This window comes from Silurus aristotelis (assembly GCF_946808225.1).
Source record: "Silurus aristotelis genome assembly, chromosome: 10".
Lineage (NCBI taxonomy): Eukaryota > Metazoa > Chordata > Actinopteri > Siluriformes > Siluridae > Silurus > Silurus aristotelis.
The window spans coordinates 11,244,566-11,259,057 of record NC_139583.1 but is presented as its reverse complement, the minus strand read 5'-3'; the positions used below and the strand labels follow the sequence as shown (position 1 = coordinate 11,259,057).

The 14,492-nt window shown below is 40.7% G+C and overlaps 1 protein-coding gene across 1 annotated transcript in view; it reads left to right on the top strand.

Moving 5' to 3' along the window:
• The first annotated feature begins 207 nt into the window (after positions 1–207).
• The window catches only part of btbd11b (BTB (POZ) domain containing 11b), a 65,871-nt gene continuing 51,586 nt past the window's right edge, over positions 208–14,492 (top strand). Inside the window, exon 1 of the mRNA XM_083551890.1 lies at positions 208–1,392. Within this exon, the coding sequence (XP_083408016.1) occupies positions 522–1,392 (871 nt within the window). The 5' untranslated portion in view covers positions 208–521. The remainder of the gene's footprint in view (positions 1,393–14,492) is intronic.

Genomic DNA, 14,492 nt, shown 5'->3' with positions numbered 1-14,492 from the left:
GGCATTTGATGAAAGCATATAGCATGCATCTCCTGCATGCATTTTGAAGCTTTCACGGAATAAAACAGCTAAGACAAAGTGGCGTAAATGGAAGTGGAAGAATGGAAATAGAGGTACTGATTTGGTGACCAAAAACCACATAATCCAGCAAATAACTGGACTATAGTAAGCAATAGGTTGTTTTAGTGCAGCAATACGAGTTGTGAAGGATACTAGTACGGTTTCAGTACCGTTATGTGGACTTGTTTACAGTGGTTCAGTTTTCACACGAGTGTTTCGGATGTGTTCTTCATCTCTTTTATCGCCCCTCCTTCTGCACAGCTTCTTAACTGCGGCGCAGTGCGCGCGCCATACACACCGCTGCAGGCGACTTTCGACGTCACCTCAAGCCTTTGGTACTCATTATTTCACTTTTCCGAGCGGCACGGTGTCATCGTATATATCCAATCCGTCTGTCTTGTCTTTCCTCTCAACTTTATTTCTGTCGGCGCCGAGCTCGGGGGACACTATGCGGCGCAGCCATGTCGAAGAGGGCTAAATCGGTCACGAGGACCCTGGAGGATTTGACACTCGACTCGGGTTACGGCGGAGCGGCGGACTCGTTCAGGTCGTCCAGCTCGTCGCTGTGCTGCTGTCCCGAGGCGCACGGAGCGTACGCACATGGAGCGAGCTGCTGCCGCCTGACCGACCGCATGCGCAGTCGCCGCGGCAGCACGGACACGGTGAACGCCGCGCCGGTCGACGACGGCGAGACGCTGGAGTGCCCGGACCACTGCGCCAGGCTCCCCGAACTCGACGAGGTGCCGTGGAGCCTCGCGGAGGTCCAAGAGGTGCTCAGCAAGCATGGCGACCCGCGATGCGCCGCGCCGAGCGTCGAGCTGCTTGCCCGGCTCTCGTCGCTGCTGACCCGCGCGCTTGTGCGCATAGCCATGGAGGCGCGGCGGCTGTGCCTGCGCTACGCGCGCTGCACCCGGTACGAAGTGCAAAGCGCCGTCAAAATCGTGCTCTCGTGGACCGTGGCGGCGAATTGTGCCGCCGCCGCGCTCGGCGCGCTCTCCATGTACACCATGGGCACGGAGGACAAATACAGCCGCGGCAAGTCGGAGCGCTGCGGGCTCGTCTTCAGCATCGGGAGATTCTTCCGCTGGATGGTGGACAGCAGCGTGGCTTTGAGGGTCAACGAGCACGCCGCCATCTACCTGACCGCCTGCATGGAGAGCCTTTTCCGCGAGGTGGTGAGTCGCGTTCTGATCAGCGCACATCTGGAGGAGGGCAACGGCATGCCAGCAGCGGTCACGCTGGAGGCTTTTGAGCAAGCTATCAACAACGATTCCGAGCTGTACGGGCTCCTTCAGCCTTATCAACATCTCGTGTGTGGGAAAAATGCAAGTGGTAAGTCGGAAACATAGTTCTGGACCAGCAACAGGTTTTACTGTCCCATACAAAAACTAATTTCTTTAATATAAGAGACTCTAAAGGTTACTAGTGATCTTTGGAAGCAGCGTTTAAAGAGGCACTTTAACAGGATGCACTGGTGAGACGACATCAAGCACCTCACGTGTTTTTAGGTTAATCAAGCATATTCTATAAAAAAAAATAAATAAAAATAAAATAATAATAATGATAATAATAATAATACAAATACAAAATATGCTTTAATCTTTGGGGCTTCTTACTGGCATAAAGGTTATTTAAGGAATCATTCATCATTTTCTTAAAAACCTTCATCAGCAAGGTCTCAAAGGAAGTTGCACTGGTAGGACAACCTCAACAACCATAGATTTTTTTATGGTCTTTTGTTTTAAAGATTTTTACATTATATAAAAGCATAGAAAAGTGTGCATATAGAGTGAAATAGCAGAAGTTAGCTACCACAAAAATGACAGCATTAATAATTATAAAACATGGTTGGTTTTGTTTGTTTTGTTTTTTTCCTCAAGAGAGCCAAAGATGTCTTTTCTGTGTTTTGATGGACCTTTGCTCAGAACCCTACTATTATGTTTATCCAGTTAAATGATCTCCTGGGCCACTTGCCCAGGCACTGACATCATCTGTGTGTGTGTGTGTGTGTGTGTGTGTGTGTGTGTGTGTGTGTGTGTGTGTGTGTGTGTGTGTGTGTCTGTGTCTGTGCATGTGTGTATTACTGTAGTCTGCCTGCTGATGGGCCTGAGTACAGGAATTTAGAGTCTCAGATACATGATAATATGACCTTGGATTTCTAATTTGAGATAGCATGTGAGTGTGCACGCTCTGGATGTGTTACAAGTGTTTGAAAGTGTGGGTATGGCAGCAAGGATTTTTTGTGGCTCAGTATTTAAATGGGGTGACAACAGATGCTTGTTTGAGGAGCTTTTTCCTCTGAATTTAGTGTTGCAGTTTAGTGTATGCATTTGACTGAAGTAAAAAAAACAAGTAGAAAACGGAAATACTAGTAGAAGTCATTGCTTCAGACCGTGATAGGTTTTAGCATGTCAAGGAAATGCCAGTGACTCACTGTCATTTAGTCGTTGAAAAACATGTAGTTTTCCCATTGTGGAGAGTGGCATAATCAAGTATAATCAAATTTCCCGTTCTATTGCTAACACTTGTGCAGTGCTTGAGCCAGATTATGTTTGCAGTCACAAATGTAACTCAGAGAAGGCACATAATGTATTCAAAGGAGTCTTAATCTGTCTTCGGGATAGCGTGTTTATTGCTGATGAGTTTATTCCACATCTGTCATTGCACCAGTTTATGCATCATTGCTATTGCAATGATGCGATAAGACATATACATAAGCCGTACACATAAACATGTGCACAGGCTTGCATTTTGGAAAAAATAGAGAAACTTACTGCAGAGGTAGAAAAACTGAAGAAGTGCTGCCTTACTGAACGTTACTGAATTTGCAGAATACAGTGTTGATCTTTACACTGAACCTCATTTTAAAATGTGACATTCTTTCACACATTGCATTTTTTGGATTTTTATGTATACTCATCAGCCACTTTATTAGGAACATCTGTACATGTCTACAATCGAGCAGTTATCCAACAAGCCAATCATGTGGCATGATTCAATTGGGTCTGTAACCCTGCTCCCAGTATAGCCCCTTGGGTGAGAGGATTACAACCTGTTGTGGTCATCTGCTGTTAAAACTATCCACCTCAAGGCCTGATGTGTTCTGAGTTGCTTTTCTGCTCACCGTGGTTGTAAAGAGAGTTTATTTGAGTTGTCACAGCCTTCCTGTCAACTTAAATCAGTCTGCTAGTTATCCTCTGAGCGCTTTCATCAACAAAGCATTTCTTCCCCCAGAACCGCTGCTCACTGGATTTATTTTTTTCTTCCCTTTTTTTTTAAACATATAAACTCTAGAAAAATCCCTGAAGACCAACAGTTTCTGAAATACTTAAACCACCATGTCTGGCACTTAGAACCATGCCACTAAGAACCATTTTCCTCAATAAATGATGTTTGGCATGATCATCAGTGATTAAACATGCATGATTAAACAAAACTGATAAAATGGATAGTGTACAGTTGTTCCTCTGTGTGCATACTGTTTTTAATGCATGAAATTTGTTGTAAAATGCACGTCCTTCACAACCTCCCCAAAGGATTTGTATTGATGTTTAAAACACGGTCCATAAAGAACCGTAGGCTTCCTTCCTCTCGCTGTGGGGGCTGAGGCGTAGGCAGGTTAGTGCCACAGGTTTATTGTGTAGCTATGTTTGCTCTGTTCCAGGCACTGAAGGGTGTGTAAGTGTGTTCAGAAATGTGAGCATAACAAAGTCTAGTATAGGAGTGACTGTAATCTCATCTTTAATACTAGAGTGATTATTTTATGGACTTCTTAAAACACTTCTACAAGTCCTTCATATACACAATGGGTGTACAGTAATCCCCCACTTTACCGTGGTTTGAATCTCGCGCTCCCGGTTTATTGTGGAATTGCATTTGCCACATAAATAATTTGTTTCTCTGAATTTCCCGGCCTCTCACGGATAACACGATAGACCAAAACAGTTATAAGGAATTGTTTTTATGCCGTTTTATGCTAAAATAATGAAATTATTGAATAAAAATGTAATTATTGATTATAAAATGAAGTAAAATCTTAATACAGTACAGTACCATAAACATAAAATAGCATTTTTGGGGTGGCGTCCGTTTATCACGTTTTTTTTGTATATCGTGGGCAGTTTTGGAACGTAACCACCAAGATAAACGGGGGATTACTGTACTCTAAAAGAGTGTAATTAATTCTTTCCTCTTCTGAAACCACTTTATCGTAGTCAGTTTCACCATGCACACACATTTACAATTTAGCATAGCTAAATTATCTACATGTTTTTTAAAAGCAGGAGGGAATGCATATTCAAACAGTATCCTGAGCTCATGACTGAACCAGAGACCCTTGAGTTGTGAGGCAGCAGCATTTCCCACTGTGCCAGTGTGCCCCTGTTTAAAAAAAGATATTGTTTAAATGATATGGTGATACTATCAAACAGTGATGCCGCACTTAGATCCTTTAAATACACACGTATTTTTGTACAGAATGTTTATTATTAACAATACTTTGATTTGTGGTCAGTATGGGCAATGTATCTCATTTTACCAGGAAGATATTTGTTACATAGCTTTCTTTTTATATACTGTATATTTAGTATGGAATATAATGCTAACCTGCGTATACCGTTGAAACCATGGTGACTATCAGTGAATAAAATATTAAAATATCTAATAGTGACCAGCATTGACCCCTTTTCCTAGATATTTTGACCAACCTGGGAAATTAATTACTTTAATGCACTGACTCACATATGTATATGTATATGATCTTTATTGGTTTCCCTTGAAGGTCAAAATAGAGAACACTCAGTGGCATGTTTTTTTTTTTCTGGGAATGGTGTCAAAAATAAATGTGACAAAAACACATGATCAACTTATGTACTTTTACAGAGAGACAGGCTGATAGATTCAGCATTTATCAGGTGCTATTTACAAACAGTTAAATATGAAATTATATAAGTAATAACTAGTCTATGGGCAGTGAAGATGTCCAGAAGCTGTTGAGCACAAATGTCTAAATACAGTGGTGGGCTTTGCATTTTACACATAGGTCTTCAGTGGTGTCCTACCTAATCTACCTCTTCATACGATCATTACCATTATGCCACGGCTATAGAAACCATCATTATTACTGAGGTGCAGTATAACAGAAAGCTGCATCACAGACAGGTATCTCATGCAGGGAGAATAAATGCTATTACTAAAGCCAGAAACCCAATTTACACAATTCAACAAGTCTCCTTTCTTGGTAGCCACAGCTTTAATGTGTACATCATCTCTAGCAGAAGCAGCAATACATCACCTCAGGATTTTTATTTTGCATTTTTGTGCATTTTTTCAGTGCATTACCTGGTTTTGAGTGTTTTCCTGGGGATTTAAAAGGTAAGGCAAATTGTGTGGTATGAAGAAAAAGCTATTAAATCCACACAAATATATTTGCGATTGTGCACGTTAAAGCAAATGCAGTTTGAGAGCTGATAAGCGCACACTTTAACCATTCAATTAAGGGATGTGGAAAGGCCAACATGATGCCTTTAAGGTGGACTTGGAGTAAGCCGAGTGATTGGTTAAAGTAACAGCTTGTTGCAACATAGATTTTAATCAATATGACTGCTGCAGTGTTCACAGTGATGGACTTACGTCAGTTTGACCCCTTTGACTCTGGCAACACGTCTGAAACTTAAACTAAAATGTTTTCAGTCAAATGCGCTGCTCCAATGTGCTGTGCATCTGAAAGAAATGGCATGAAATTGAGAAAATAGACTATTGGGAATAAAATTTAATACATATTCATGGAAAAAATATATATTAAAACGTAAGTCAGTGATTCTGATGGCCCTGATGTCCGGCCACTGTCTTAATCTACAATAAATGCAAGATGTTATTAAAGAACACTATAGGTAATATTCTGAATATTTAAAAATAAGTCAATAATAAATAAATATGTGATATTTATGTGAAATATGTAAATATGGAGTATGTACCTTATATATAACAGTACCCAAGATAATACACAGTGCATGAATATACAGTGGGACCCGGTTATGTCGATGTCCTAGGGGGTTGGCAAAAAGCATCGAGGTAACCGATGATCGAGATAAACGAAAATCAATATGGCGGCAGTATATTAACGTGCTTAAAATTTCTTTATGTACATGATGTGCGTTAATAAATGAGAATGTGCATGCATGTGTTTTGTGGACGGTTTTTTACACAACAGCGTTGCCGCGATTTGTTTGATGAAGGCATGCTATAAAAATACATACAGTACATGTTTATCTGTCAGGAATCCCCCTGCCACGCCCCCTTCAGCGCCCCCTTCGGCGTGGCAGGTGCTTTTCTCGGCCGCTTTCTCTGAAGCTCCTGGCTTCAATCGCGCACATATGGTGCTCGTTTAGCATCATCACCAGCTCGTATTTAAACTTCCACACTCTCACTGTCCGTTATTGTTGGTATATGTTGGTTCACGGCGGTCATTGTTATCGCTCATGCGTATCCCGGTACGTGCCTTCCCACCGGCACTCTCTCAACGGCTGCTCTTTTCTTCCCAAAGCGCATCGCCGTTTCCCCCGATCCTGCCGTTGTTCGTTCTATGCTTTTGCTGCTCATCCCACGTTCTCCCGTGTGCTGTTCAGCGCCGCGCTTCTACTTTCGCCTCCCGTTCATCGCATAACATTTAACAACAAAAGGCATATGTGCAGTAACTAACAGCAGAGATTCACCAGTATACAATACAACACCTGTAGCAGCTGTAAGGTTTGATTTTTTCGCCACTTTCGCGAGTTCCCCCCTTGTGCTCGAGATATTAGGGTTCGGCGACATAACCGATTAATAAATGCTTAGAAAAAGCAAGAATTTGGCTGTTCAACTTCAAAAAGTCGACTTAATAGGGTTGTCGAGTTAACCGAGGTCGAGATAAGTGGGTTCCACTGTATAAAGATTAGCTAGGATATGCTATGATTACAATTATGCAGAATTATGTAGAGAAGATACAGGATGACAGAATGGAGCAGAAATTTATGATAATTACAGTCAGTAAAAACATCAGTGAAACATCAGTGTTCTAATGATGTAGTGTAGAGTTTGGTAGGTTTATGTTTATTCAGAAGATGCTACCCTGAACCTGCTGGTTCTTCCTGTATCTCTTCCTGAATGGTAGGAGGTTGAACAGTTTGCGACTAGCAAGGGAGGAGTTGCTGATGATTTTATGTGCTCTGCATAGACATCTACTGATGAAGATTCTCAGTGGCTGGTATTTAGGTGCCAATGATGGCATAGAGCAGTTTTCATCTTCCTATGAAAGGCTTTACTTTTACTTTTTGCCTTCCACACATGGGATGTGAACTGGGGTCCCCGGTCGGACACGATTTCCTCGGGAAAGCCGAAGTTCTGAAAGACATGATGGAACAATGCCTCGGCAGTCTCTAAAGCTGTGGGCAGGCCACAGAGGGGGACCAGCTTGCAGGTCTTAGAGAAGCGGTCCATGGCCACAAGGACGCAGGTGTTACTATCCGAACGAGGCAGTTCGGTGATGAAGTCAATCCCCAGGTGTGACCGCAGCCATTGCAGGATAAGCAGGAGGACCAGCTTACCTGCATGTAAATGTGATGGCGTCTTCGAGATGGCACAGACGGGGCAGCCTTGGATGAATCGGGAGAACTCCCCGCTCATTCCAGGCCACCAGTAGCGGCTTGGGCTAGGAGGAGGGTTTTGTATTTTCCCCAGATAACCGGAACCTGGGGTTTCATAAATCGACTTCAGCAGGGACTGACCGCATGGCCCGGAGATGAATGTCCTTACTTCCGGGAACCCCACGGGGGTGGGCTCTCCTTGCGCCGCTGCTCAAATCTCCTTTAACTTCCAGATGATGGGGCAAAGGATCAGCTTGGGAAGGATGATGGGTTCAGGATCCGTGGGTTCGTCGGGGCCATAAACCCGGGACAGGGCGTCCGCCTTGCCGTTCTTGGAGCCCAGATGGTACGCGATGGTGCAGCCGAAGCGAGTAAAGAACAGCGCCCATCTTCCTTGCCAGGGGGTTTAAGCGTTTGGCTTCTCACGGGTATTGGAGGTTCTTGTGGTCCAGCCAATACCCAGTTCCCGATGTCGTAATTCTGTTCCGCGGGGGAGAAGGAGGGATCCACGTAATGGTCTTGGCCTTCCCCTTCAGCAGAGAGGTGAGCGGGGCGGTGACCAGACTGAAGCCCTGGATGAACCGGCGGTAGAAGTTGGTGAACCCCAGGAAGCATTCTTGGTGATGTTGGGGTGGAGCCAGTCCCGCACCGCCTTCACCTTCCCCTCATCTATCCGTATCCCAGACGGCGGTGAAAGCCTCCTGGAGAGCGGCGTCAAGTTCCTTGATGGGATCCGAAACAGAACCCGGTTGCGGATCCATTAAGGTGAGTGTTTGGTATAGGTCCGATCTATCACGCTTTGATCGAGAGTCGGAAACCAGAATACGAATAGGACGTTTATTAGTCTTGGGAAACAAACAGAAGCTAGGAAGCAGCATGTACCGGAAAACGGGTATATTCCGAAACACAGGTAGTCCAGGAATGATTGCCAGAATGTACCGTAGATCGGACAGTGAGTGGGTGTGCACAGGGGCCTTATAAAGGAAGGGGTGTAGATTGGAGACAGGTGAAGGTGATTAGTATGAAGGCGAGGTTCTGCGAGTGTCGAGGGGGGGCGTGGCTAGTGACAGTAGAGTTGCCATGCCACTTTTATATATTAATTGTACTTGAAAGATAAAATAGCATATTTATTTTGATTAAACAAATGTAATGATTGAATTAAATTTTTACGCTATTAAGTAAAGAAATATGTAGTATAAACAAAGTCAGCATTTCTGAAATCCATTTGACTTATGCAAAAATCTATAAACAACTTAAATATCGATAAAAATGAGCTTAATGCTGATTCTGAACACACAGAACTCATTAGAGACTTCTGTTTTCAATAACATTTGCATGTTTTCGGTTCATTTGGGAATTTCTTCGAATACAGTTGAAAAATTATAGAAGAAATCACATTTTTTCAGAAACCCAGAAGCTAAATAAATAAGGAGTGAGTGACAAAGCATAGACAGTGTTCGGATCATAAATCCATAGCTTCACTCTCCTTGAGGTGAAACCTGTCAGACTTGACTGGCTGCCAGAAGGAAGTGTTGTGTGACAAATAAAATGTGAAGTCTGACTAGTCAAAGTGGTGGTGTAGTTTGCTGAGAACTGGGGATGTTCCAGTATTGCCTTGCTGTGAGTAATAGTGAAAGAGGAAGGAGGAAGTTCAAATCCCAGCACCACCAAGCTGCCATTGTTGATCCTTTGCAGAAAGCTCTTAACTCACCTTCTTTATTCTTGCCTCTTGGAAGCCACGATTGTTACGATTGTTGCATAGCTCACAGATTTGGCAGTGTGTAATCTGTACAGTAGACCTCCTTTTGCAAGCTTCTTGTGGCATTTAGGACACTGTGTTGGAGCATAGTAACAGAAGGTTCACAGTGTGAAGTGGCAGGTCTGAACAGGGGGTGATAGATTATTACTGTACTGTGAAAAACAGTGAGACGTTTATTACATACTGTCTCACTCACACATTCAAAGTACTTACAGAATTACGTAGACTTTCTCAAAAGTGTGTGTGTGTGTGTGTGTGTGTGTGTGTGTGTGTGTGTGTGTGTGTGTGTGTATATATATATATATATATATATATATATATATATATATATATATATATATATATATATATATATATATACATACATACGTATATATGTGTATGTGTATAAATATCACTTTCTCAAACATATTGTCCAACATATTGTCACAATGTTCCAATATGGTTTACAAGACGACCCTGATTTATTAGACGACCCCCCCCCCCCCTTTTTTTTTCAAAGTGTATCTTTTGGAAAAATGCTTTTTGAAGACAAACTCTTGTCTTTTATAAAGAACATGCTTTTCATTTAAAATTTTTTTTATATGGCATACACTATATAACCTGCAGTCCATCTGGTCCAGCTAACAATTAGCTTAGCCTGTCCATCTCATTGTGAAAAAACATGCCCATACTCATGCCTGAGGTATTTAATCGCAGAGCAGACTTCCCCCAAGCTACATACACTTTTTCCTTTCGCTTTAAGGACCACGGTAAGATTTTTTCTTTGACTACCGGTATTGCATTTCTAAGTCTTTTTGGGCTCACCATCTCCTAACATTTCATTCTGACAAACCGTATTTCTTGGCTGCTTGACAGTTGTTAGATGACTCGGCTGCATTTATTACCATGAGTTTAAAATTTACTTCATAAGCTTGCCTCATATGCTGGTTTACTTAGCTGAGTTCTGAACTGCTATGTTCTGGACTGTCACTCTGCATCATGCAGTCCTGGTACTGTAAACGATCTTAGTTTATGAGGTTGCTTCAGTCTAGGGGAACTCATTTACCTGTATTTGGTGCCATCTATTTTTGTGAGTGTACGGTATTACTGACAGGTAACAGTCTAGAGCTGGAATATAAGACATATTTACTGAGATGCATTTCCAATCAAAACAATATTGTTGTATATTCGGGACAATATGGTTTATATACACTTTTATCTTTAAAAAATATTTTTTTAAGTTGTTAGCAAACTGGACACAAAAAACACAACACAACAAGACTGCACAAAACATTCTGATTTTTGACTTTTGAGTTGAGCCAATGGGAGTACAATTCCTAGCAGAAATGTTCTCAGATGTTATATTAGGCCATCATAGACAATGCAAACTGAACGTAAGAGTACTTGGAAAATGCAAAGACTATGCCATAATGATCATGTTAGTAGGGAATTGTGATGAGTAATCACAAAGTACAGAGTAATCGTTTAACATGTCAGAAGTGTTTATTTCTTGTGTGGTGATATAGTGATTATAACAGTGTTACAGATATATTTACTGTAACTGCATTAGTGTGTAGTAGGGATTTTTTTATTATTAGGAATGGTATAGAATATGAAAAGAAATGTTAATGTATTCTCAAAATATGCAAATACATACATAATTAGTAGCGGCACTAAATTTATTTTTTTTAAACAAGGATTGTCACAAATGTATATGGGGTGTTGGGTTAAGAATTAAGATTGGGTATTGATGCTTTTTATTTTCATTATTAGTTTGTTTATGAACTAAATGATAAAAATTTAGTTTTAAGTTTATAAAGAAATTATAAAACATAAAGTATGTGATGTTGGGAATAAGAAAGCCAGTGCAGGCATTACTAGATACCTTCCAGTTTAGATCACATTCACTTTAGCTGTAAGTCCTCAAAACATATACAGATTTTTTTGGAGCATTCCACAAATACAGATACAGACACAGATAGGGGCATTGCATTATACCCCTAATAGATCCCTGAAGCAAAACTGTGTTATCTGATATCTCTTACTAAATATTCTTGCTGTAGAGTTTTTTCAACAAGGATAAATCATTATTCATTTAGCTCAAGGAGATGAACTGCCATCATCTCATGTCAGGTTATTTCTATAGTGAGTGCTGGATCAGTTTCATACGCTTCAGGATTCAGAAAACCTACAGCAGAATAGACACCCAAGCAAGCAGATAGGAAGCAGTCAACCATGGCTTAATTACACCTATCTGTGCCTTATGTACTTAGAGGGTGGAATTACACTTGTAATGATGCATATGAAATGATCTGTCAGTGGATAGTTGCAAGAGGTGTCATTGAGAAAGAAAAAGAGGGAGAGAACTTCAGATTTTTTTGCACCGTCTTTATACAGGTGCTATACAGCTGTGAGTACTGAGAAGGACATATGTTAATGTGGGTATTTGATCAACAGTGTGTGTGTGTGTGTGTGTGTGTGTGTGTGTGTTTGTGTTCTGGTTTTCACCACTATGGCAGGGCTGTAATCTTACTATCAACACGGACACATTGGCTCTTTTAGTGATAATGTTACACTTTGAACTTAAATATACATTTCACTTTTCAAGGCATGGTGTAAATATCGCACATGCTGTCATGAGTGATTTGAGTAGTAAAAGTGGTCTTATGTTCACGTTCATACGATATAATGTGCAAACAAACTGAACATGCCAGACACATAGAAAAGGTCAGGATCCTTTTGGGTCGATTTCCAAAACATTTTCCACAACTGTCACACTGAAGGTGTGTGCCTGTGGTTTCTTTGGTTTTCATTTCGTTTTTATTAGAAACATGTGCTTGTTCCTGTGTGGATCTAATTTCATGGAAGAAGTTAGACTGCATGATGACCATGTAGAGACCATTTTTAAAAGCTGGCAGCATTTCCACATATATGAATTGCTTTTTCTCACACAGAGATTATTATTTGAGGATATTTGCTCGAAATGCACCTTTTTAAGAGAAATTTGGTTATCCCCGATGAGCTGTGTGCATGTTAAAGTTAGTCAGTGAAAATGCTATGTGACTGAATAATTAGAATATTCATATTGTGTCCCATGGTGACAACAGTGGAACCGTTCTTGGCTGGGTGTCTGTAATTAAGCTGATGGATAGCCGAGTACGTGAGGTATGCAGGCAGTGAATCCATTAAGACCTAACATGCTAATGAGTTTCCATATTTAAGGCTCAGTTTAGGAGAACACACATAGATCTTTGGGGTTCACCAGGTTCTTTATTACAAGCGGTGGAAACTACAGTCTTGAGGTTACCCAAATATGGGCTCACTCATCTCTTATTAGTGTGCCATTTCCTGAGAATATTAAAAAGACCACAAAGGATAAAATATGATTAATACTGACTAATAGTGTTCCAGGCATTTCTTTGTAGTCATTAGAAAAAAAAAAGATGCTTTCTTTACTTTTCTGTGCTTAGAAGATTTCTTTATTTCCATATCTAGTGTATCTCCAATGCTATTAGTGCATTGGCTTGTGTTTTATAAATCACGAGTGGTTCCAGAGACTTATTTCAGAATGTAATTTTAGAGGTTCAGGTGCCTAATAGGAGAATTAGGTAAAGTATCTTACAGGCATATGGTTGGGAATCTTATTGCAAACATTAATCATGTGCATTTTGGGAATCTGAAAGCTTATTTGTTTGTAAACGCCTTACGACTTTTAAAATTTTTTCTTACAGCTTACATTTCTTCTGAGAAATGGTGTAGAAGCAAAGCAATTGCAAACAAATAGTCAGAACCCTGAGCATATAAGAGGTGGAAAGGAGTTAAAATATAAGCAAAGGTTTGCATGCCCAGACATGTTTACTGCTGATCAGCCATTGGTTTTTATTAGTGAGGCAAGATGAAAAAAGATCACATAACAAGACATGTACTATGTGCTAGGATGTGGTTGATGGTTTTGACCCTGAGCAGTTATATTTTGGCCTGTAGTTCACTCTTAATCATTGTCATTCACAAATGGCCTTAGGAGTGAGGGAGTAATTGAAAATGACCTTATCTCATCATCATCATTGTCTCATCAGTGTAATCTCATTTACAGCGTCAGAGTACTTTCAGGTGAACCCTTCTTGCTATCATTGCACTCCCGCATCGTAGATCATGGTTGCTTGTTGTACATCAGTAATCACCAGTTGATTTTTAAATGCCTTGTTTCTTTATTTGCTCCTGTATTATATGTGTGCAAATTTCTACTGGGTTGTACTTTTGTATGAGGATCATAATATTAGAGAAAATAAGCCTATAGTTCTGTTCTGCCCTACCTAATAGAACTTCGACGGATTTGTTTTTAGGGTAGTCTGTCTGCATTAGCACTCATTCAACCAATTTATTCCATTTAAACTCTCTGCTGAAGCTGAAAGTAGGCCGGCTGCTGTCTAAACATGAAGCCACCAAACTGTCCTCATGAGTTTTCATTTGACAGGAAGGTTGAAGCCAGTCCTGGCAGTCCCTTAGGCCTTGGTGGGGCTGTGAGATGCTAAGTAAAGAAATTATGACTTGAATTAGACTAGCGCTCGGGAAACCCATTTACAACAATCTTACAATGCAGCCTAGGACATTTTTAATATAGGTTTTCAAATAAAAAGGCGAGGACCTATAGAAAGTTTATGGAAAGTCCATGACTATAGAGAATGTCATTAAATTTTTTTCTTCACCACTAATCGCACTACCCAGCTGTGTTTTTCATTAAAACCAAACCAGGTGGACTTCAACCTGAGATTTGTATGTATTATTTTACATTACTATAAAACCATATAGAGGATTTTCAACTTTTATTCCTCTATACAAAGAAAAATGAATTGAACCAAAGAAAAAGTACAGAGAGAACCTGCAGTTAATGATTATACAGGGCTTACAACATCTCACAAATGACTCAGGTATATATTGTTCTCCCACGCAACATTACAAAAGATTGTGTGAATATTGCATATGCTGTTTTTTTCCCAGACATCTGAGCTATTCTACAACTGAATTTTAAAATACTAAATTTTTTTGTATAAGATCCGTCAGATCAGCAT